The sequence below is a fragment of the Homalodisca vitripennis genome, chromosome 1 (genome assembly GCF_021130785.1).
Source record: "Homalodisca vitripennis isolate AUS2020 chromosome 1, UT_GWSS_2.1, whole genome shotgun sequence".
NCBI lineage: Eukaryota > Metazoa > Arthropoda > Insecta > Hemiptera > Cicadellidae > Homalodisca > Homalodisca vitripennis.
In genome coordinates this window covers 61,930,853-61,957,349 of record NC_060207.1, presented here as the reverse complement: position 1 = coordinate 61,957,349, position 26,497 = coordinate 61,930,853, and the positions used below count along the sequence as shown (strand labels likewise).

At 30.4% G+C, this 26,497-nt stretch overlaps 1 protein-coding gene across 2 annotated transcripts in view; it reads left to right on the top strand.

Moving 5' to 3' along the window:
• LOC124362858 (sodium- and chloride-dependent neutral and basic amino acid transporter B(0+)-like) overlaps nt 1-23,719 on the top strand; it is a 133,195-nt gene extending 109,476 nt beyond the window's left edge. For both annotated transcript variants that reach the window (XM_046817720.1, XM_046817731.1), the window contains 13 exons: nt 5,350-5,458; nt 7,983-8,114; nt 11,211-11,350; nt 12,525-12,571; nt 13,954-14,046; nt 14,442-14,601; nt 15,374-15,477; nt 15,683-15,920; nt 16,731-16,856; nt 17,808-18,005; nt 18,311-18,481; nt 20,282-20,469; nt 21,276-23,719. In XM_046817720.1, the coding sequence (XP_046673676.1) occupies nt 5,350-5,458; nt 7,983-8,114; nt 11,211-11,350; nt 12,525-12,571; nt 13,954-14,046; nt 14,442-14,601; nt 15,374-15,477; nt 15,683-15,920; nt 16,731-16,856; nt 17,808-18,005; nt 18,311-18,481; nt 20,282-20,469; nt 21,276-21,495 (1,926 nt within the window). In that variant the 3' untranslated portion in view covers nt 21,496-23,719. The remainder of the gene's footprint in view (nt 1-5,349; nt 5,459-7,982; nt 8,115-11,210; nt 11,351-12,524; nt 12,572-13,953; nt 14,047-14,441; nt 14,602-15,373; nt 15,478-15,682; nt 15,921-16,730; nt 16,857-17,807; nt 18,006-18,310; nt 18,482-20,281; nt 20,470-21,275) is intronic.
• Nucleotides 23,720-26,497: the final 2,778 nt, after the last annotated feature.

Below are 26,497 nucleotides of genomic sequence, written 5' to 3'. Positions count from 1 at the left end.
ATATTTTTACTCAAATGATATTTTTTGACACACTTAAAACCGACCGACTGACACATCAATGGTTACACCATCCTCAGACAAATAGGTAAAACGACTGAAAATGCTACTTTTAGCCAAATAATAGTTTTCTATATATGACACTGATTTAACATTTATTTACGTTACTGACGGTTGATTTTCAAGTATATTAAGTTAAGAAAAATATGACCTGAGAAAAATATATCGTTTCATATTTTGGTACCTCAGTTTCGACCTCTTAACTAGTACGGCTGACGATCAATTTCTTGCTTAATAGAAATGTATCTATCGATAAAAAAAACAAAACAAAACAGGTTGTGTGCTTACACACTGCAAGCCGACTCTCGGCTCCTAGACTGTTATTATTTGTCACTGGTGAAATAAGTATACTAGATTACAATGTACTATGTTCAGTATAACGTATTTTATACACGAATAAAATACTATTAGTTTTTTATATACTTAAATTATTTTGCATTATGAGTGAAAATATATCCGTGTAGCTGATGAAGGGAAAGGAAAATCAAGGAGTTGGCAATGGCAAGCGAGTTTATTACAAGTTCTGTTTGGGCCACCGAACATGTGCTATCGTGCGGACTAATATGATTGAAATATCTTCCGCCTCGGCAGCCCAGCTTTAGGCTACAACATTAATGCGATTCGCTTCACCTAATGGAATCTACTCAGCTTATTACTTTCAGTTCTTGAATTTTAAAAAATGTCGATTTCTTCGAAATATGTAGTTTTAAAATAATGCTTAAATTGAAACAAATATAAGACATCTATGATATACAGATATATAATAAATATTGAATTAATTTTAAATCTTCAAATACGTTTTATTAATATTTATTATTCAATTTATCTTAAAATATACATTAATTTATTATTTTCATTATACCTATTTTTGTGGACGCCTTCAATATTACACTACTATTTACGTGCACTACTGTACTGCTAATATTGCATACATAAGAACTGCTTATATTAAAATAATCGGATATGAAGATAATGCTATAATGATTAAATGTGTTCTTAATTCTTCTATGAATGTATTCAGTTTAAACTTGTAAAGATTTTAAATCTTGACTAGTTTAATTACTAGATTATTGATTTATTCTAAAATGGCTTCATAGACTAACTTGTTTATTGTTATTTAAAACTATTATTAATTACCTTAATAATGTTTTAGAAAATGTAGTATAGTTTTCTCTATCAATACATGTAAGAAATTATTTGATACTCCAATATTGGAACAGCTTTTAAATCAGAATATTAAATGTACAAATACTAAATAAATTAGCTATTATTTTGTATGAACTCCATGTAAGATGTTATTGAATTTATAAAACAGATTGAATACATTAGCTGCATTAAATTGATAAATTCATCACTCTAGTCAACTGTGTACCAATATGAGTATATTGGATGAATTGAATCATTCTTTAGCTACACCAATTGACAGCAATCTAGAATTTTATTAGAAATCAATGAGTAAAACTATTTTAACCCTTATAAAGTATTTCTCATACATTCCATCTGTTATATATTTGTTCCTGTAACGATTATACACATTATTTAATTACAATTGAATCTATATCCCTACAAGTATTAGAAGTCATTTCTTATACTCTAATTGATTGACTTAAAAAAAGACTACTAATTCCACTGAATATGTGACATGCTTGGGCAACTCTTATCAACAGTCCTGATTCCCTTCAAAGTTATTGTCACTGTTGGCACTACTGTTATCCTACAGTAGTCTCATAATTGAGTTGTCAGGTAGGCCCATTTTGAAGTTGTACAACAAACAATAAATATACAGTAAAGTAATGTAATCTACTTCACAAATATTCACAAAAATAAAAGCACTGCCAGGTATACACAATAAAGATAAGAGAAAACACAACCTAAAACGGAATAAAAGGATACCCTGGACCTCACCATAAAAATTGTTTACTTCTCAGCTGACAGCTGGCAAAAATGGTGACCGGTGGTGGGAGATGAGACCTATTACTACTAACTAAATTTAAACACATAGACAAAATTTCCAAGGCAAAGTTAAACTGAGAAATATGAAAAATAAATTTGTGTGGGGTCCAGATGATCCCATGCCGTTTGAAGGTTAAATATCAAATTAATGATAAAATCAATGCTATTCTCAAAAGTAATATTTATGTCCATACTAAAAGGTGAGGTCTAACTGAAGAAACATTCTCTATATCTCTCTATGTGTTACTTATTGTGTAAGCTACTCCACCTGAGATTGTGCTGTATTTCAATATATTTTTTATTAATTTTTGTTGAGATTAATATACTATGATGTAAACAGTTTCAAAAGAACATGTTTAATGTTATAATATAAGAAAATTCATTAAAGAAAAGTATGTTTATGTATATTTTTTAACTTATAGAGACTTGCTATCACCTTAATCCATACAGACCAATTGTTATATTATTTAGTATTTTATCTGTATCCTTATTTCAATATAAATTTGTATGTGTTTTTAACCTTACAAATCTTGTAGCTGTTAACCCAACAAAACTAATGTTAAGAAAAAGCCTCAGATTAAATTTTCTTGTGACAATGTTGTTTACAATTCAATAGTAAATCTTGATTTATAAAAGAGTGAACAGCTCTGATTGAGAAAACCATTTTATGTGATGAAAATCCTGTGAACTAAATTAGTTTGGAACAAAGCTTCGTAGTCAGTTAGCCAACCAATAGAATGGCACAATACAGAAGAGCACTTGACACATCAGACATTAGGTTATTGAGAGTAATGCAATTACAGTGCTGTTTGTTCAGTATTTTACCCTGGTGATAACTATTTCATCAGAGTTCTGTGATTAAAATGTCTAACTCAAGCATAAAGTTTTATTTTAATCATTATTTTGGACTAAACTATTATAAAATATGCATTTTTATTACTTTCAAAAGTATTATATCTAAAAGGCAAAGCCTTCACTTACTCACTTATCACTAATTTGCCAACTTCATGATATCACAGAAACCTTAAATTGGCACACATGTAAGCATCATGACGTAAATAGAAAAACAAAAGCAATTTCATAAAGATCAAACACCCATTGTGATTTAAATGGGACTGTAGTAACTCCAAGAATTATATTTAATTTTTCTTCAACACCAGAAAAGAAAAATAGACAGTGTATGTTGGTAATAAACATGCCTCATGGCTTATACAGAAAAAGAAAAACATTTTCTAGAAAATTAATTACCCATAACCAACCATTTTGTAACCCTATTAGAGCTATGTTTTTGTTTACGGAATGACCTTAGACCAGAAGTAGATGCTTTTTGATCAAAGTAGACTTTTCAGGCCAACTTATGTACATACTTCCTTGATCAGCACAACAAAATAAACGCTACTGTGGCACCGGAAATACCTTTGAAAGGAAGTATATGAATGTAAGGAAGTATGTGAATGGAAGTAGACACTCTTTGACCAAAGTAGACTATTCAGATCAATATATTTATATATTTTATCGATTGGAACAATAATGCAAACACTACTAGGCATCGGAAATACCATAAACCGGAAGAAAATTAACACCTTAATTGTGACAGGAGTCATATACCAACTTTGGAAGAGCCGGATTAGTAGTAATGTGCATCCGCCACAGTCTACCGAACCAACAATAATATTATTTTAAGATTGGAAGAAAGAAAATTGAGTTATTATATCTTTGTTGGGTAAAATAGAGATTTTATAAACATGTCCATTTGTACTATCCTGAGCATCGTATATTTTATTTTTACAATCAACATAATTAGTAAACTTTTTATAGTTTCAAATAAATGAAAACACATTTTTTCATTGTGTTAGCATGCACCATCTTTGTACTGATACATAAGGACAAATAAATTGAATGAAATAAATTAAAACAAAAATTCAGGAACAAAAACCAATGTTAGTCAATATTAATAAGTAAAATATCAAATATAACTAACTAGTGATTACCTACAGATTTGTGCATGATTTTATGATGAATAACAGATATGTCATCGGTTTATCCCTTTTAAATACCATAATAAGCACTCCTGAAAATTAGTTATGATCACTGGAAGATATTCCAATCTCCTAATCCACTTGGAATTTAAGTTGCAATGTTTTAAGGCCCTGAACGCAATAATCTATGCAACATTCCAATTGTATTTGAATGTACTGCACCAATAATTTCAATAACACTAACTATTTTAGACCAGATTGGAGAACTATCAAGTCCATAGTCATGTTAGCGAGAGCAGCTCTTATGATGTAATATGATGGAGTCCTGTGATAGTTTTGAATCGGAGGTATTCATGTTTAAGGTACATATTATTTCAGTACCTATTCATTGTTAAGAGGTCCAAAAGTTTAAAAAATTGCCACTGGCTCTTATTTCAGGTTATGACCGTGAAGAAGCATTTCTGGCTCGATTAATTAATTTTAAAATTCAAACGCCATAGTAGAGTTGTTTTTGTTGCCATGATCAAAAATATATTTACATATACGGTCTGAGAAACCTACTTTAGTCAAAACTGTGTACTTTCAGTCCTTAGAATCTTCTTCCTGTCCAAGTTATTTCTGGCGTCCCAGTAGGGTTTGTATTGTTGCCCCGATTAAGAAAATACATACGTTGGTCTAAAAAGTTTACTGCCTGTCATTTTGACAACTAATCTTCTTTCCTCCTAATTAGTTTGAAAATTTTAAGTTTTTAAATCATTTAACAATTCAGTAATTTACTGGATATTTTCATTTCATGACGTGGATAATTTCTTACCTATGGACATGTTGTTCATTTTTGACATTTTCGGATATCTTGATTTATGGTAGAAATATTTTCTAAGGTCAATTTTCATGACAAGTTATTTTTGTAAAATTTATAGTAAAATTATTATAATCCTTTATTATCTCTGTATACAGTATCAATTATGGTATACTTATCAATAAGTAAAGTAATTTCTTTTAAAAGCTATGAATATGGAACATTTCTTACTGTCAAATTTGTCATTTCAAACAACACTAGTCTGTATGAATAACTTTTTGTGCAAGAACACTTTTGAGAATAAAAGTTTGTAGTTTTTAGTGGTTTTACTTATATTTCAAAGCTCACCTACATTGCTAATTTGTAGTTTCTATTGTGCTAGTGTCCCCACCACAACAAAGTGTGTGTGTGCGTGCATGCATGTGCGTGCGTGCGTGTGTGTGCGTGCGTGCGTGCGTGTGTGTGTGTGTGTGTGTGTGTGTGTGTGTGTGTGTGTGTATTCAGTTAGCAACATTACTATGATTTACCCTTTACAGTTCTGTATGAAATATTTTTTTGCAGAGTTGGCGATGTCTGCCCGGATTTGGCTCAGTTATGGCAGCTCTCTCCTTGGCAGTCAGTCTTGCCAATATCACCAGGCTACCAACAGTTGTCCTGCAACATGGTGGAGGTTGGTAACACTACCACATCTATTATAATGTTATATTGTAATTTTTTTAGCACTAAGTAGAAGAAAAATGCTTGGCTAAAGATATTATCAAAAGATTAGCTTAATAATTTTTTACGTAATTCTGTAAGCATATTGACATAACACAATAAGAAGAATTAACAAGAGGAAGCCCACGTGATGTGGTAACTAACATGCATATATAATAGATTTTATACCCTTTTAGTATTCTTTATATTTTTAATTACTTTTGTGTGAAACTAATCTTACTCTACCTCGAATTCATACATTTCATAATTTAATTTTTGTTTCATACAAAAATTACAAAAAATGGAAAAAATTGATAACTTGAAATAAATCTTTAAAAATTCTGAGTTAATTGAGATTATTTGCAACACGATATTTGTTTTATTTACTTAAATGGAGTTAACTCATTTTGAGTATCTATCTGAAACAGGGGAGCCAATAACATTATCCTGCATGTTGTTTCCTTTTTTGTAAGAATTTATAATTCAATGTTTTATTTCTGCATAAGATTAGTTGTTATCTATGTATCAGGCATTGCCATTGCCACATTCTAAAGTTTTAGGAAATCTATCACAGGAAAGTGGAAGATATAATTAATAACCATTTTTACATAGTTAAAAATATGGGAAAGTCACTGCTTTATTAACCATCCTTTGATTTTTGAACTTATTCTATTATCTTACTTTCCATAGAGATAACTTACAAATATTTATATCATTCATTGGTAATTAATCATAGTACAAATTATATAATGACCAATTGCTTGTACATAGGAAACCATTTTAAATTTTTAATGTCAATAGATATATCAAATCCCAAAATATATTAATGAGGAAGAATATTAAAAATGCATCATATGACAAAATGGAGAAAATTGTAAATGTTTTATCTGTACAAGAAACTTTAGCAATTATTGGAAATGCCAGTATCAGTAATGTAACCTTATCTCACATGATATGAGTGAGTCAACCTTGCAATAGGTATGAAAGCATATCATGTAATATCAGCAATTTCATGTTTGGAAGTACATTACTATATTAGTAGATTTGTTTTTAAAACAAATTACTGTGTTGTTTGATTATTTTTTAATAAATCATAAATTTAATATGGCTAAAGTTTGAAAACTTACCTAGATAACTTTTGTTGATCAAATTGAACCAAATGCACCTTTTGTTTGTATGTAACCCGACAAATTACAAAAATGTCTGTTGATAGCATAAGAAGGCAAGTTTTTCAGCTTACTAGTTGTATAATTTTATGCACTGCAAAACATGTTTTCATGAGTAAGACCGCTATTACACTATATGTACATCATATTTCTATAACATAAAACCTAGTAATGTATGACTTTGATAGAAAATACAACTGTATTAATACGTTTGAGGTAAACAAAATTATCATATGTTTTTAAATTACGATACAATTTTGACCAAAGATAAAAAATGCCCAAATATTTTTTTTAGTGAACACATTCTGAAGTTATTAATAATGTCCATATTTTCAATGTCTAAAATGCAGCTGGGTAATATTCAGAGTGTATTAAAAACATTGTTGTTTGACCTACTGTTGGGCACAACACACATTTCTAATAGACAGTGTGACCCACCGTGGGTCACTCATATCAGTAAGGTGCCCATGACCTACTGGTGGACAGTTCAAAATGAACACCAAATTTCATAAATTATTTATCTCAGTAATTGAATATATTATAATATGAGCTATTTTTACAAATTTATAAGTTTATCAAGAATTAAAAGTTTATTCATGATTAAAAACCAACCTAAATTCTAGGACCAAAATTAAATAAAAAAACATGGATGTAAAGTATTTACAAAATAATGTAAGGAATAATACTAAAAACAACTAAGTAATATAGTCAAACAACAATGCAATGGTAACTCAACAGTAAATTGCCTAGTTAGATTTCATTTATACCTGATTGACATATGAAAGTATAGCATGTAGCAACAACTCTGATTATATGTTCTATATCATTTGTGAAATTCTGTATAGCTTAAAGTTTAGTTCATAATTGTATTAGAAAGATTTTGGTACAGCATACTTGCAAGTTTAGTTTTGTTTTACATTTTAAAATGATTAATTTGTGAACATTCATATAATATGGATATTTGGATCAAAAATGTTAACATTTTTTACAAAATATATAAATACTAATATAATAAGAATGTTTAAAATTGTATAGTCTTTTGATAAATTTACTCTTGTTGAAATAGCTGCCATTGGCACATCCTGTAAATTTAGAAACATTGTCTTTCATATTTGGAAATAGATAGAACCTGGGAACAATTCTCTAAAGTATCAGAAGAGAGTTCAGTGACTCTCTGTATATACTTTTAACCTTAAGTAACTGTAAATAACTTTGTTTTTAGACAACTCGTATGACTTAATTGATTATTTGAACAATGAATGCATTGGTTTGTTATTTATGGTTCTTTAGTATCAATTGTTTGACAAAGGTCTTAATCAATCTATGTTACAGGTTCATTCTTGGCAGTGTATGTTGCGATCGCAGTTGTGTTCGGAGTTCCACTTGTATTCTTAGAAGTCCTGTTGGGCCAGTTTTGTCAAGAAGGTACCACTAAACTTTGGAGGGCAGTGCCTCTATTCAAAGGTAAATGTGCAAAATTACAAGATTTTAAATTATTTTCTGTAGTTCAAGAATTTATTCCAAATCAATTAAAAGTATGTCTATGTTATAAATGAATAAAATTAATAAAATAATAAAAAAATTAATAAAATAAGTTTCCAGATATTGTGAATGTATTGCGGTTTTCTATTTGTTTAATCTTGTTTACTATCTATACATTTGTTATTATATTATAACTCGTCAATGAAGGATTCAAATAAGTGATTATAAGTCAATGATTTATTTAAAAGTGGAAACCAATGTTAGTTATACAAGTCTTGAAATATAATGCCAGCCTCCATGAAAATATTTTGATAACATCTATTTGGACATCAAATCTGATTTAATTTATATAAGTTAATGTAGCTATGGTGGGAAGGGTTAATTCAATGTCAATGTTTAGTTTAGCTTTAGTACACCTTCCTCAGATTTCAGATACTGCACAAAGAGGAACTGTGCTAAACATTAGATCAGTTGTGAACAAATTATATCAGGTCTGATTTGATAATGTTCTGATTACTGAATAAAGTAGATTAGGTCTGATTCAATTCCTCATTAGACCTGTTATAATCTAAATCAGGATATGATCAGTTTATACCAGGCCTGAATGAATTTGACTAAGATCTAATTAGATAATATTCCAATTCTAGTTTCAACCTGATCAATAGACTTGATTGAAACGCTTATATAGATGGCACTGAACTTTGTTTTAATCATAAATAGATTGAAATTATTGATGTATATATTCAATGTAATTAAAAGTGGTATGCCTCTGACTAGTCTATGTCGGTATGTACAACCACTGATTAAAGCTGATTGTAAAACTGACATGAAACGATCTGACCTTCTTTGAGTACTGGAAAAACTTCTTTATAAGTTCCTAAAATATTAAGGTTTAGTATTGTAACCAGCAGAATAAGTTGAGTAATCCAGACCATTTTATTTATTCTCAAGCCATAAGGCAATACATCTCAATATGTATTATGAAAACTTTGATTTCATTGTTGAACAGTAATTTCTACAAGAAGTCCATACCATACTGTAATTGTTGTTCTCTATTGTTTTCATGTTGACATGGGGTTTATAGAATACAAATACAAAATTAGTATACTCTCTCCTTTTTTAGAAAGTAATACATGTTAGCCAGTAGTAGATCTACAGTAAGATACTGCTCCAGTTTATACTCGTAGTTTATTCAAAACATTAACCTTTTCAATATTAACTGTTTTAATGCCACATATGCTTCTTCAATAATAAAACTATATTCCATTCACATGGAACTTTTTTAATGAGTTGTGTTATGAGTATGGGTTTTTTAGAACAATCATGTTTCTAATTTTAATATTTTTAATTAATACTCACTTAGTTTACAAAATGTATGCATATGTAGCTCTTTCGTGGTTTTCCTGGGTACCTATACAAAATTAATTTAGAATGAAAAATTGATTTTCATTAAGAATGTACATTATTAGCAGATGTAATTAGAAGTAATTAACGTTAGCACTCATAGTAGAATAAAAAATAAAAGTGAAAGGAGCGCGATCCGAACAAAAAGAAGTTAGGTTATATGAAACTGTAGCCTGTGACAATAGAAAGGAGGAGTGTTTTGTGGGGGAGGGGTGAAGAAGGGGCGTGAAGGGCTCATTAGTTCGTTTTCAACTGACAATAACAATACAGTACTGCTACTCAGACATGTAGGGGAGGTAGCTTTGTTTTACCCACTTATAGTTATGCCTGCAGCCCACTCCACAACACTCGCAAATTAACGCAGTACTGGCTTAAGTTTTTATTTTCACTGTTAGCAATCGCAAATTAATTACTGAGAACCGTTTATTTTGTATTGTTGTAGTTGTTGATAAATTGTAATGATCACAAAAAATATAAAGCGGCTTCATTAAATAATGTGTATACAAAAAGCCACATACTTGAATAGAGTATGTATGGTTTAAACAGAAGTTTGTGATGGAGGATTTGAAGTAGAAATTACTTACATCATACATAAACAGATTTTGTACTGAAATAAGATTATTATGGCTGCTAAGCTCTTATTTTATAACATTATGTGATGAATTTTGTTTACAAGAACATTTCTGATCGAGGCACTCTACACTGCCACTAATGTGTAAAACAAAAGTATCAGGGAGATTAGTAATGATAATTGCTCAAAAAACTTAATTGAATTACAGTTGCATTCCAGATATGGACTGGTATACCTTATACATTCCATTCTACTATTCTTGATTTTTTAAATAATTTTTACAATAGTTTTAACGTTTAAAGTGTTCAAGACTAACAATATTCTGAAAAAAACTTTTCAAGTAACTTTTGTTGGCAACATTTGTATAGAAAATTTAGTTGCCTACCTTATACGCTATAATTAATTAATGTGATAATAAATAAATATGAGTAACACCATGAGGTTACTGTCACTAATCTTTAGAGTGGTAATTCAAAGGATCACACGGGGCAGTCAAGTTCATTATAAAGTGTTGTTCCCTTTATTGTCAAGAATAATCTACAATTTATTTTTTTAAGTCATTATTATGTGACAGTTTACTACTATTCCTGCTGTCACTTGCCAATGGCACAGTGTAGTGAGTACAACAGTTATCGCAAGATAACCGGACCAAGCAAAGTGGAGTGTGGCTGCTGCTTGGACGGGCGACCGCTGAGCGATCCTGCCCTTACAAGCAGCCCACCTGCCCGGCCGTTTGTGGTGGTTCGGAATTCACCTTTAAGCCATTGGTGCCCAGGTTAAGTGTTAGAGAAGGCTTCTTAGCTCTAACTTCACCTAGTAAAATAAAGCATCTATACTTTTGTTTACTTACCGTACTTTACTGTCCTAAAGTCAGCACATGAATTGTGTCACTATGAAGGTGTTAACAACGTATTCTGTAACTAGAGGTGTATTATAGCTAATCACATTGAGTACGGTGGACATAGCTTAAAAATCCCTCTTGCTCTAAAATCGGTACATGACTTGTGTCGCAGTGAAGGTTTTAAATCAGTTACTTAGTAGATTTAGGCAGTATTATTGATACTAATTGAATTTTTGCTTTATAGTTGTGTTATATTTTACAGGTATTGGCTTTTTAAAAGTGCTTGTGTCGATCTTGGCCTCAATCTATTACCCGGTGATCATGGCAGTTGCTCTCTTCTATGTGGTGTGGAGTGCCAAGGGTCCTCTACCTATGACTGAGTGCAAGTACCTTCCTTATCAGGTCAGATAATTTACAATACATATATAATTATTTGTAAAATGTATGTTTGAGTAATTTCAACATTTTCAGCTGGATAATATAAAACACTTAGTATTGGAATTGAGTAACTGTTATGCTGGAATGTTGTTGCGGGTTTCTTCATCCAGTTTTCTTGTTTAATACAAAAATAGCTTATTATATCTAATGGACCTAATTGCATGTGATATTTTTGAGAACAAATTATTCAAAGTCCCAGTACTAACTTATTTAACTTCAGATCCTTTAAACAAACACTAATGTTGACTTATCAGAATAAATCTCAGTGGAATCTGGTGAGGGGCATCAATTACAGAAGATGCTGATGAGCAGTACTGGGGGTAGCTTTGTAGCTAATTGGTCCCTCTCCAATTTTTTTAGATAGCTTGCTAACATACTCTATAGCACTTTCTTGGTACTGTCTCGTTTGAGTGGATATCCAATGGGGCCTAGGACTTCAATGAGAAGATGCTTGCTACCATTGTTAGGGCAACTTTTGACAGCCTGATTTGTGATTTGGAAAGCATCATGCTATTAAGGGTCTTTACTTTGACAAGGAAGTCTTTTGACCAAACCAGCTGCATGCAGAGGGTGTCATGATATCATGGTAAGCAAAGCTAGTGATGTGACCACATCTGTTGACAGACTTTGGCTTACTGATCTACCTCAATCTCATCTTTCCTATCCAACCATTGTCCATCAGGCTTAAATAATAACAACATTATTTATAACGCATTGTTTATGAGTTGGGTATTAAATGTATTTATGGTGACTATACAAAGTCCTACTTTAGCGCTTATCAGGTTAATTAGTCTCCTAATCTTCCGCAGTTTAATATAATAGCTCTTGCAGAATAAATAAAACTAAACTAATGGTAATGTATAACTATTAGCAACTTCTAATATATTTGTATGATCAAAAATCAGTGTAGTGGATGTTAGCATAAACATAATCAAAGCATTACTTAAAATGACTACAGTATATTTTCTGTATCTTATAAGCAATATAAATAGTTCTAACTTTTTCTTATCGTAGGAAATTGGAAAGATTCTGAAAGTACTGGTAATTCTATTTTAAAATTCAGAATGTTTTGTATAAAACACTAATAACGTTCTTATGATAAGACTTACTTTGATTCCTATAATATATTTTATTACAGGGTGGTGCAGTGAAACGAACCTCAACATATGGAGACGCTTGTCTAGAGTAAGTTTGTGCTACTTTTGTTATATTTTAAGCTTGATTAAGTTACCAAAATAATAAATGCTGTTTATTCAGGCTGATTATTCCAACATAACAAATTGCTTATAGAAGTTCATAAATTACTCAAATGTTATGCTAATTTAAAATATAACAACGCAGATTTAGAACATATTCTAGTTTAATGTGCCTACATGTCTTCTATGCTACTTTCATTCTTCAGTTAACTATAGACAATGTTTTATATATAAAGATATATTTTGTCTCTTATTAAGGTCTAAACTCCTGAAGAGCTCATAAAGAGAATAGTTCTGTTAAAAGTAAAGGTCCTATGTTTTCCAAAAAGAGTTTCAATAGTTTGGAAGCACGGTGTTCTGGTATTTTTTCACTTTTAAATACAGTTGTTGTATAATGTCATATGCTTAACTGCTTGAAATTACTTAGGTGTTTCTATCAACACAAAATTTGCTCACAATTGATAGAAGTATTCAGCAACTGTAGTATAGACAAAGTGAGAAAATCGAATAACATATTCATCAATTAGACTAAATTCTAAATTATAATCAGTTAAAAACCTTCTAAGTACATAAGGTATGTGCAATCTGCTTAACAGTTTAGTATTATTGCATGAGAAGGGGCTTACAAAACTATATGAGAATCATTAAGGTTTTATTCAAAAATTAATTATCAAGTCAGCTCAAATAAACAAATTATTTACATTATTCACCTATCTTATTTATGGTGACTGATATTTTTATAACTAAGCAGTTATTTATTAAAACTACACTAGTATGTACATTTTTCCACAGAGATACCGAACTCACAACTACAGTCCATAGTTACTCTACCAGGAACCCTGCCATTGTGGGTTTGTAGGACCCTGTCATTAAACTTTCTCTTATCTAACGCTTGCTATATCACCTACACACTGTACAGACACTTTCCTGTGGTGATAAGGAGAATGAACCTGTCTGTGGCTTCAAGGCTAGTATCTGCCTTGCCTGACAAATGATGGTCCAGACAATGCTGTGTCACTCCTCATCTATAGTGTTAAGTGTTTATCCACCACCAAAAATAGTATTTATTTTTACTATTCTTTTTGTTATTTCTACAGAGCATTTTCTTTTTTTATTACTATTATTTACTATTCATCTAGACTGGGACTGGACATCACACTTAGACATGTTCTATACGTTGTCAGTTATGTGCATATACAAATTATATGGTAATGTCTTGAAAAATTTATTATTTAATTTTGATTTCAGAATATCTAATTTTCTTTCATTGATCTAAATACTTTATCATATAATATTATATACATGCTTCACTGTATTCACTTCAACTAATATATGATAACCCCATTTTCATTAATTTATCTTTGTTGACAGGCGCACTTTACTCTCACAGCCTGACCACGACCCCATGTGGTTCCTCGTCAGTATAGCTCTACTATTCGTTATCTGGGCTCTCGTAATGCTTTGGTAAGTCCATTTAAAAATTATCCTCATAAAAAAGGATTATTACAAGACATGTCATATTTAATAGAATAATTAATTAGCCTTTTATTTTATTTACCCACTGATAAAAAAAGGAGCAATTTAAGTTTTAAATCCTAGACACTAAGTCATGTATACAGTTTTCAAAAAAAGAGGAAAAAACTAATTTTGAGGATTGGGAACAAAAACAATACTTGTAATAGTAAAACTACTGTATAAACATAATGTAATATTTGTGAACAAATTTATTTATTTTGAAATTTATTCAAACATGAATGTGGAATTTATGTATTGAGTTTCCAAACTTTTTAAACATACTGTATATGAAAACAGAGATCCATATTAGCAAAGTATCTATAGTAACGCTTAATGTGTTTCAGCCTCTGCAGAAACGCACGATCATACAGAGGAAGTGCGTTTCTTTTGTTGGCAGCAGTGATTGCCGCTTTATCAGCCCTGACAACGGAACAACTGGGAATAAACGCCAGAGGCCTCAATGCTCTGTTTCAGTTCGATTATAATTACATTTTGAAGTGTGATGTAAGTATTATTTATTTAAAGCTTTTATTCCAATTTATAATAATAATTTTTTATGTCATTTTAATGGTTAGAAATTAAGTATTCAAAGATAAAACAGAAAAAGGATTTCCAATCCATATTGTGATATTAAACTACAAAAACAATGAATGTGATGTTTTTTATAATAAATGACTGGCTGAGTTTGGAATAGAGTCATTAATTAGTATAACTTAGAAACCAAAAGGTCTGTTCTTTAACATTAAACTAGGTCACATGCTACTGGTTTAATAGTGTTTCTACTGTTTAATACTTTTACACTGCCAACAAAATAATAATAATAATAATTATAATAATTTTAAATATCTTATGTATTCATTGTTCTATTGTAGATTGGTCTGGTTTTAATATTGAAATAATTTTGATTGCCGTATGATGTTTAAGTATATGGTCTATATCATTTTCACTTGCTAAACCTTAAAGAAAAATTTCATATGCTATATGACAGTCTGTGTAAGAATAATACACTGCTTTTAGTGCTGTTTGGCTACAATAAAAAAACTTAAATGTAAATAATTGAGAGAAAAAGGATGAAAATAGAAAAGGAACAACCTATAATTGAAAAACTGTTTTGTAGTTGTTAAATTCATCCTCCTTGTAATTATTGAGCAAACCAAATATATAAGAATCCACAGCCTAATAACCCTAACATGAATAAGTTAATTATGTATGTTTAAATATGTTTTATTTTAATGTGTTTTATATTATATCTTACTGTAAATACTCTGTTTTACAGACATGGTATTATGCTGTTGTTCAAGTATTTCTTTCGACACAAATTGGGTTTGGAAACATAACAACTACATCGGGAAGGATATACGCAAAAAGTAATGCCTTCTGGTAAGTTTAAAGTTTCTTCCTCTGTAAACATTTGTTAATCTATGATAAGAATAAATACTTTACAATTCAAGAACTTCAATAAAATAATGGATATAACTTTATATAAAGTTGATTTTAAAACTTAAACAATTATGTAAATCTTCTGCTTAATGGTGTCCATACATGTGGTAACATGTTCTAACAAAATATTTTATTTTTTGTGTAGGATAACCCTGGTGTTCATGGTGTGTAACCTGGCTGTGGGAGTAGGATTCACCTGCCTAGTGTACATGTGGAAGGCCAGACTGGAGGATCAAGGCATCTCACTGTCCCAGCCAGACATCCCTGAGTTATTTGTGTTGACGTTTATGTATGACGTTATCACTCGTACATTCACCTCCGATGTGCAGCTGTGGGCCATCATTGCCTTCCTGGCTGTAGTGTTTGCTGGACTCACCAGCATGGTAAGCTTGCACTATATTGGTAGTTATTGAGAAACACAACCATAAATTATAACTAATCAAACATAATGCAGTCTAGTGTGAGGATTACAATCCACAGTGAACTTGCCACCCAGTCTGCACTAGTAAAATTATTATTTTTTTTTTCTGAAAACATACTGAAAAACATAACCAGCAACAAAAAATCCTTATATTATGTTTTGGTCGATATTTTAGTAGTGTTTATTTGACTGTCTCTACAGGTATCTAATATTGTCTAATGATGATCTAGGGATTATTATATTTTTAAGGCCTTAAAGATGAGAAGAATAAAATTATAAAAATGATTGAATAACCTAAAAAAACTTAATAAACAGAATCAGAAAAATAAACAATGCATTACAGAAGGATTCATATAATTTCATTTCATTTTATCTAGGTTATAATTTTTAGCAGATACATATTTCACTACATATTCTAGGACGTAATTTAATAAAAATCTTATATGATTGATATTTACAAAATAATAATAATTATTTTTATTATGACATTAGCTGTATGATTTTGACTTTTGTTTAAATCTCTTGTAAAACTTAAAAAGTGAGATTAACATAATTTTTATTTATTATAATTTAGCAACCTAGTGCAACACAAAAAATATTAAAATAAAATTTGAACACTTATTAATTAATTTATGACAGTGATTGATTTTTACATTGTAAAATTTTGGAAATCTATAAGCTTGATAGATGTATATTCATTTTTATTCATCAACATTTTCAGAGTAAAATATGCTAAATTTGTTTCCTGAAAGCCTGCATTATGTGATTACAGATGGCAATGGTGTTCACTGTAACTACAACTGTCATCGTGGAATCTAAGGAGAGGTGGAAACCATGGATAATAACCGGAGGCTTCTGTGTCATTTGCTTCCTTGCTGGCATCATCTGCTTACTACCAGTGAGATATAACTAAACTAAATAATAAACTAATAGCAAAATTGCATATGATTTTAACAAATGATCTACAGTTCTACTTCTATAAAACTGGAATTCAGTTGAATACAAAGTGGAATTCAATTCTATCATCTCATTCTTACCCTTATAAGGCTGGTTAATAAGATAGTATGAAAAGTATAATACAGAGCTTTAAACGTATATTTAGAGGAGACACATAGGGGTTAGACATTTCAGAAGTTTTAGGGCTTTTTTGATATATTAAATCAGTATATTTTGATTGTATATTAACCAAAATATTTTGAGATTGCTATGATCTTCAAGTTCAACCATTCAACTCTCTTTACAGGGCTGAATTGAATGTGGGTTGTATATAACATGGGTGTTAATAAAATCCTAATTTTAATTGGGAGAAATATAAATGATGTATGGTATGCATACAAAAAAAGTTACACATGCTTTTTATTTTCAATTTGCTTTTATATTAATTATTCATTTCATTTTTCACTGATTACATAACCTCTTTTTCAATTCCAATTATTTCAATATCTAAGAATTTCAATTTATGAAATTATGTTAAGTAATAATATCGGCAACCCTGAGGAAAAACCTTTGAGTTTACAAAATGTTTTCTAAAACAGGTTCTTGGTTTAAAAAAATATATACGCAAAATTAATTTTGCAACCAGAGGTTGTTTATAAGCAAGAGACAAGGGTTATTGCAATAGATACTTAAGACATTGCAAAATACCACATCTATTTTCCTGGCTCACTGAGCATTCTTAACAACTTAAAAGTTATTTACCTGCTAATTTATAATAAGCTCATTATGCCTAACTTGGATTGGATAAATATTAATATTCATTATGCATATTAGAAAAGGTAAATGCATATAACAGTTTTAAAATTAATTATTCAGCTGCCACAAAATTTAATGTGAATTGTTTTGTATGTAGGAAAAACTAGAGCTGGTGCACATGCTGGAACATTATGTAGTGAGCCGCATCATCATCATGGCAACGGCTATTGAACTGATTGGCTTCGTCTGGATCTACGGAAGTCACCACTTATACAACGACTTTGAGTTTGTCTTAGGCTACAAACTGACCTGCATCTGGAACTTGATCTGGGCCATTACTCCCCCTCTACTCATTGTAAGTGTCAGTTGTTGAATGTAATGTTTTGTTTGGTTCACATCTCAACACTGAAAGTGAAATTTAATCTTCATGGTATAAAAGTTACTAGACCTTCACAAAATATAACTAAACAAACAGTTTAGAGTTTTCTGTTTTAAAGTTAGACGGTTCTATACAAATTCAGGGCATTATTTTGTAATTGATATCCTTTGACAATTAAACCACTGTTGTTGTAGCATAAAACTGACAGTTTATTAAAAACTGTATGAATTCATTAAATCACAATTTCCTTATTTAAATATCACCAATAATATTTATTTCAGACACTACAGATCTGGTCAATAATTTCGATGCCAGTGACTGGGACCACGACGAAAACGGATCCAGAGTGGTTATACTTCACAGGCTGGTCAGTTGTTGGTGGAGCCTGGCTGTTTGTGTTCATTGTGGCAATCTGGCAGATTGTCATGCAAGTAGACTACAACATCTGGCAGGTAATTGGTTTAAAAAAATATTTAAGTCAAAAATTAAACACACCAATACCTTAGGGGGGGGGGGGGTTGTAATTTCCTTAGGGTTTTACAAGTATCATTCATTCAATTCTTATAACTGGTAGAAGGTTAATCTCCATTAATCATGGCATATTCCTGGTAAAGTATTCCCACTCCCTCTCCTCCAGAACTACTTATAGATGTATGACACTTTGATAAAACTAAAAGGACTTGTGAAAGAAAAGACACAACATAGGGAGGCAACTGTGTAGATCTACGATGAAACTCCTTAAGATAGATATGATCAGTTAAGCAGTGTAAGTACATGTAAGTGTAAGACAAAACGTGTTTTGTAAGTGTATGTCTTGAGTTGAATTTGTTTGAAAGTCTTAGTACAAATAATATAGACAACTGTATTTGCTATACAATCAGAACCTCCTTTCTTTTCCCCTATAAACACATCCATATAAATATAGTAAAAATCCTCATGAGTTACATATTAGGTGTTTTTAAAACCAGGAATTATTATTATTAGAGGTGGAACTCAATAGAGATATAGATCCAGATGGAACCACCTCTCATATAAGATTAGGGAATGTAAATATGGTGGTAAGCTCATATCAATAACAACATACCAGCACAGAGGATGGAAAAGGAGACATAATTGTAGAAGAATGTTTTTATTTAACCATATCTCAAAGTGTTAGCCAACATTTTGCAAACATCCTGTTTCTTTATTATATAATATACAAATTATTCTCTCTTATATAATACAAGATAGAGCTCCCAATTAAAATTCGTTATATGTGTCACTGAAGGTAATATTTAAATAACACAGATGTGGATTAAGGGGAAGAACTAAGAGTGGAAACATGTAATTTTAGCTAAATTGTACAAGAAGTTGAAATACTGAGTTTGAACAATGAGTGTGTTTATCTGTGACATTGTAAGAACTGCGTTGTCTCTTGGCTGGTTGACGCATGTCGTTCAAATCAAATAAATAGTATTGAGAGTATGGAGTGATTACTCTATGGTTAATCAATAAGCTTAGAGGAATTGTGAATTGACGTTCAAGATGATTAGAGGCCTGTCACTTGTCTATATTTACTGAAAATGGAAAGAAAAGTTTGTTCAGTTAGAATGTATTCCACACCAATTTTTTAAAAGCAAATTCTGAATATTTGTTTAGAACATTGAAAATTTTTTTAAGAATACAGAAATGTTGTAACAGCGCTCACTGACTAACACTCCAAACACGTCATACTAAAAAACTATGAGGTTTATAAGGAACATGGTGACAGAGGAACTCACAGCTCTGACCTTCTTACTACCATTAATTACTATTGTTCACCAAACTGTATGAAACAGTGATCAGTTTCTAAATATTTGACTAAGTGAAATTTCTTTGATGAGAGTATTGAAAAATGGATCTCCTGGTACACAAATGTTATTAAGCTCTAATTTTATACTTACAGATTTTTTGTAATAAATGGATTTCAAATGTTTACCAATTTTTTTATCAATATACAATAATTTAATCTCGTACTCGAGAATCGTTTAATAAAAGTGAGGATGAATGATTAAAAAATATACATATCAATACTGCTAAGAGTTCAAAAGTAAAAACAAACTTTTTGGTAAGCAATACATTGAAAACAATTGTACATTTTGGCTTCAAACTGCAGCCTCTTTATTACTGTTCCTCTTAACATTTATTTTGAACAATTTTCTATATTTAATATATTGTGCTGCAGTGTTGTATAATATTATATATTTTCTAAAAAACTCATACACTTATTTTAGAAATTCTTGTCGTCGCTGAAACCATCACGCAACTGGGGGCCTGTGGATCCCATACAACGACATGGCTGGATAGTGTGGCGTGAGCAGTGCACATTGAGCGGAGAACGAGACTTTACATTGAAGCGACGAGGCACCAGAGACTATACACACTCTGTCCGAAATGCTCCCAGCGACACTCTTGGTACTAGGTACGTCAAATAATTTAATTCTTGAATAAAATAGTGATGATAAATTTGCTAGTGTATAAAGTTTAAATAATCATGATTTTGTAATGCTACAATTTGAAGGAGAGTTTTGATATTTAGAACACCACATGACGTCTTTCAACCATAATGTCTTAAGAAAGGTTTTAATCATCACCAATGTTGTACGATTAACACTAGTAGTGGTTATAAACATTTTTGTTGTACTAATCTGGTGATTTAATACTCCAATTAGCTGTATTCTGCAATGAACAGAGATTGCTTTTTGCCTTACACTATTTCACATGACAATCCGATAATCGTTAAATAAAAGTAGACAAAGACCGTTTGTGCATCAGCTACTTGATGTGTGGCTTGTTAAGTAACATAGGTGAAATTGGTTGGTTTAACGGGAATTTTTTCAGAAATACACTGTACATTTGCTTTTAAAGATAGATGTCTTTTTTTTAGTTTGTTTTAGTAAGCACTCTGTAAGAATATTGAACCAAAATGTATAGTAAATAATTTATTACTTTCAAAATGTAAAAAAATTGTAGATAGATTTTCAATTAGCTTTAAAATGTGTAGTTTTTTTTACTTATTGTAACATTAGGCAAATAGAAAAAACTTAATATACACTAATAAATAGTTTTTACCAATAAATAACATTTATTAAACATAGTACACTTGGCATTTTCTGAAGGAAATCAAACTTTCTACCAACAGGATGTTAGTGCTTAGGGGTAACTTCGATAAAACAACCTGCTAAAAAAAAATTGACAAGGCAAGTAATAAACACATAACTATTTCAGGTACTATCCGCAATACACAAAGCCCAGTAATGAGAAAACTGCTATTGACCCAATGGGGACATTCACTATCAATTCAGTGCCCAACTACAATTCGACGCAAGCGACAGATGCAGCCCTACGCGGTGTGGGAGCTCCCTACATCGTCCAGCTTGACAGTCAAGACCTAGACCACGTCTGCTGGAGGAAGGACCTCACCACGTCCAGGAGTAGGCCATCATGACCCCTGTGTTACGTCGAGCCGCTAGAGTTGCGCACTCGTCTCTGAACGTCATTTGTTACCTGAATTCAAAGAATTCATAGTCATATTCATGTAAGCTTAAGTACGATCATCTATGCTGATAGAACTTCCAGATTTAGTATTTTATACTTAGTCTAGCAGCAGTTTACATTCCAGTATTAGGTAGTATTTATACATGTAACATTATTGCTCATATTGTAGATTTATAGTGGAATACAGCTGAAAATGAAATTGTGCTTTTTTACACCTACGTTTGAGCTCATTTATATCTACATTACATGAATTATTAACTCTCATTACACATTTATAGAAAGAGTCAGAAACAGAAAACTAAGTAATGACTATGTTGAATATTTGGAAAATAATTCAATGTATTCCTTTATTAAATTTTGTTATATTTTGAAAAGGTGATGATAAAAATGAATGTATTTATGTACAGACAAATTTATTTCCCTTCAAACACTTTTGTTCAATTTGTTTGCTGAATTTACTTTACATATTATATTATCTGTAATGTTTTCAAAAGGGTAATTTCATTATAAGACTTGATAATAATAATTATATATACAATAAATAATATTAATATATAAACTTCATTAATCTTCCCTTCAAACACTTTTGCTCAATATTAAATTCACTGCCAATACTCATTTCAACTGTTTGAAAATGGAAATCTTGAAAGAGGGCTTTCAAACTTATACATTCTCTTTCCAGTCTTCAATGTTCATTAAGTCAGTTTTTCTATAAGTTTTACATTTCAGGAATAATTATTAATACTGGTTATTTAAGGTGTTTTGTTGATTATTAATAACAATCCACTGAAAATAAAATAATCCAAATTTGTTTTTTTGTACAAGATAGATTACATACATAAAATACTCAAATAAATATACATTTTATTGACCTTTCTCTTTAAATGGACCAATAAAACTGATTAAAATTGGATTTACAACAGCTTTCACATTCAAATTAGAAAATAATTGCATAGGAACACGTTGAAGTTTTCTTGACTCTACCTTTAATCCAGAACTGCAGTTTTTAAAAATATTCCTAACTTAAAAAATGTATCCTTTTTATATATTTCAGGAACGAAAGCATTACCAAATATGTATGTTTATCAGTGGCGTAAACAGAATATTTGTATAGGTAAGATGAAGGTAAAGTGTGTTATAGTATCAGTAAGGGAGAAGGGTGAGGTCATATGTCAAATTAAACATATTTTACAGCAGTTACTGAACAAAAGTATAATCAAATAAAAACATAAAAAAGAATATACTGTTGAACTAACTGTACAAGGATGTAAGAAAAACCAATATATCTTGGTTTTTAAGTTTTAATTGTTTGTTCTGGCTGGATAGATCCCCTGACCTCCCCATGTATTTATGTCACTGATCTGTATATTCTTCCTTCAAACTATTTTATTCCCTCTGCAATTTATATAACTTTCCCAGTCATCAGTGGTTCTAATGTTGTGGTTCAGTTTGTTTCCAAAATTATTCTCTGCAATTATATGTGTGTTTTATGTGGGTATTTGTTAAAATTATTTTTTTCATTTATCCATAAAGTTTGAAAATTTGCTACAAATTAAAGTTATTTTTAAATTAAGGTGGATACTACCAGATATTTTCCTTAATGAAGGATAACATGTACCAAGGTCTCAAATACGAATTTGCCCAATGCTTCAAATAATAATTCATCTAGTGAGTATTTGATACATTTTAATTCATTGCCGAGATGTTTTGATACAAAATCCAGTAATCTAATAATAGGCCTTGTGGAGAAAACTCAAAATATTTGAATTAAGATATTTTATCACAGGTTACTTCTTAAACAATGAAATATTTTGTGCAACACTTCACTATAATATCTGAACAAAATTGAAAACTTCTTTACAATTTTATAATTTGTAGAATAGTTAATGAATTTGTTAATTAAATCTAGGCTTATTACCTCGAAAATTGTCTTTGTATTTACTATTAGCAAGCTGAACACATTGTTGAAGATAGAGCCTAACACCAACCTCCTGTAGGTAGCTAGTTTCATGTTATGGTTATATCTAAGGTAGAACCACTATGTTTAAACCAACGACTTTGACATATTGTGAAATGCTTGTACAGGTCTCCCTATTGTGATCTAGGTTAGTTTTAAGTCCAAGTGTTTTTATAACCAGATAAATAATTGTAAATAAAAAATTTTATTACCTAAAGCTTAGATTTTTACTTACTCCATATTTTTCTATTTTAGATTCAAGTCCATTACTGTTTATTCATTCATATTGAATGCCAATTAACGCTGAAAATACAAACATATATATATATATATATGTTTGGTTTGATATATAATAGTTATAAGATGTTCCAAACCTACATCACCTGAAAAATTAAATCTCAAAGTAAGCCATGTGTATTAATCAGTCATCTATAAGTTAGCAGCCAGCAGTGGTTGAGTGAGGAAGTCCTTATCTTATCAGTGCACTCTGTGGATTTCCTTGTTTCCTCTGATTATCAGGTTTTGTTTTGTTTTAAATCATGAATTGTTGGATATTTGGAATATGCAAGGATATTTTGGAGACTTAAGTGTTCTAATTTACCTAGTAATAAAAATTTATATTTTTTCTGTGTAGGACTCAGAGAAACTACTTTTATAAAAATGTCTGAAGAACAGAAATTAGGCTGGCCTTGATATAGAACTTTAAAATTTCTATAAATAGGAAAATACTTCCAAATCAAATGAATCAGAAAGAGGACGTTGAAACAGCTCAGACTCCCAAAAAACAGAACTGAAAATCGGCCAGGTAGGATCATTGTACAGCTTGCTAGAAGGAAGGGACAGAGTGCTGGAAGCGAAAAAGGAGGTTGTGACCAACACAGATGTGACGGAGCTTCTGGGAGATAGAATCTACATAAGGGAAAATGGTACTTTTTGGTTTTAGAAACTTGTTTAAGAGTGAAAAACGTAAATCTAAGATGTTAAACTATCAGTTAGTTTGGTTTTGAAATGGCATTGTGTGTGTAAGAAAGTCCCCTGACAATGGAATAAAAATCATCAAAAAGAAGGAGGATCTTACTAAACACAAATCAGAAATTTTTAAATTAAGTAATATTTTCACTAATCAAGCAAAAATCAATTCTTCCACAGCTGCAGACAGTATGTTGAAGGCAACAAGATGTTTAAGTTTCTAGAATGTTTCTACTCTGTTGAATTATACAGTAAAAGTAACAATTTTACAATGGGAATTTCCTTTTTGCATTTGAATGTAACCTCCATAAGAAGGCAGTGGGATGAATTTTTTGTTTTGTTAAGCGATTTTATTGAGAAATTATATGGCATAGTTTTTAAAGAAGTGAATTTAAATGAACATTTATTAAAACTGTTCCATCTGGATAATTTTTTTTATCTAAGGGTAAATGTGGTGGAATATGTATTTATGTTAGAAAGAATAATATAGTTTAATGAGATTAAAAAGGAAATTTCCATTAATGACAAAGTGATTACAAAAGTTATTTGGATAAAAGATTTAGATTTTATAGTTAATATTAATTTATTATTTGCTAATCACATGGAAAATTGTGTCAATTCATCTAGTCATATGCTAGGGTTTATAATGAAACATGGGGGAAATTTAAAAAAATATCAGATCTTTTATCACATTGTATACATCTTTAGTCAGATCGAGCTTGAGAACACCGTCGTTGTGTGGAATCCGATTATAAACCTAAAGAAAATATATATATATGTATATGTAATACATTTTCACTGTTACTTAATTTTTTTATAATGTTAAAAATCTTCTATGGTATCCATCTGCATTTTTTAAACCCCGATTAAATCACAATAATATTTAACAAGTATTTTGGTACATTTATTACAAATTTACTAAAATGGGGGTCTGGTAGATAGTGTGAGTAATAGTGTGATAAATAACCACCCCAGTACTTAATGATTACTACTTCTGTCCCCAGTTGAGAGGCACCCCAATGATCACACTTGTGAACTGCCCCTGGTCTAAATACAATTAAAACTCTAATAAATATATTTAAAAAAGTTGAATATTCCAAGACTTAATTTACTATATGATGCATTCAACTAAATGAATGCTATATTCATATACTGCACATACAAATAAAGGGCTTCACATATCAACTTGTACTATATTTACAATTTAATAAATAATTCTAAAATAAAGGGTGATAAAATGTTAAAGTAAATATGATTTTATGTAATTGATAAAACTGTTTGGCTAGTACAGTATTTATAATACTCTAAAAATGTTATGACTATGGATAAAGAGGTTTATTTTTATTATAAAAGGAAATGCAACAGTATGATTTCCCAAAATTTTTACTATACAACAGTTATGTTCTTTCAACAATGTAATATTCATGACTATTGTATTACACTATTAATCCAATTCATGCTAAAACATACTTCAAATTAGGGAGAGAAATATTGAGTAATGGGAAATGAAAACCTCTTATAGGCATTATTCGATAAAATAACACCCAATTTAGCAAATAAAATCGGTTATATAATGAATGTCTTATGATCCAGTCAGCTGACTACCTGGTATTCAAGTTCACAGTTAAAGCTTGAGATACAAAAAAACACATTTAACAAAGAATAATTATTTGTTCTCTTCATACTTTCTAATGTGCTGAATGAAAATGTTACAAAATGAAGCCAATGAGTTTAAACATCTGAGCATTTACACTATTCACACATACTTATATCCACACAGTTGGGTTCCTAGTAACGAAATCAGACCAACAAAGAGTAATAATTTTGCTTTCCATTCTTCCTAATGTAATTTTGTCAAATTCCAGAGCTTTTATTATCAATCAAACCAAAGAACTATTCAAATTTTCACACAACATGAGCGTTGTCATTTTTAAAGAACATATCAATATCCATACAAGGCGGATATCAGCCTAGAAGAATTAAAGAATTTTACAAGATGGAACAGAATTAAAAGGTAGAGAAGAAC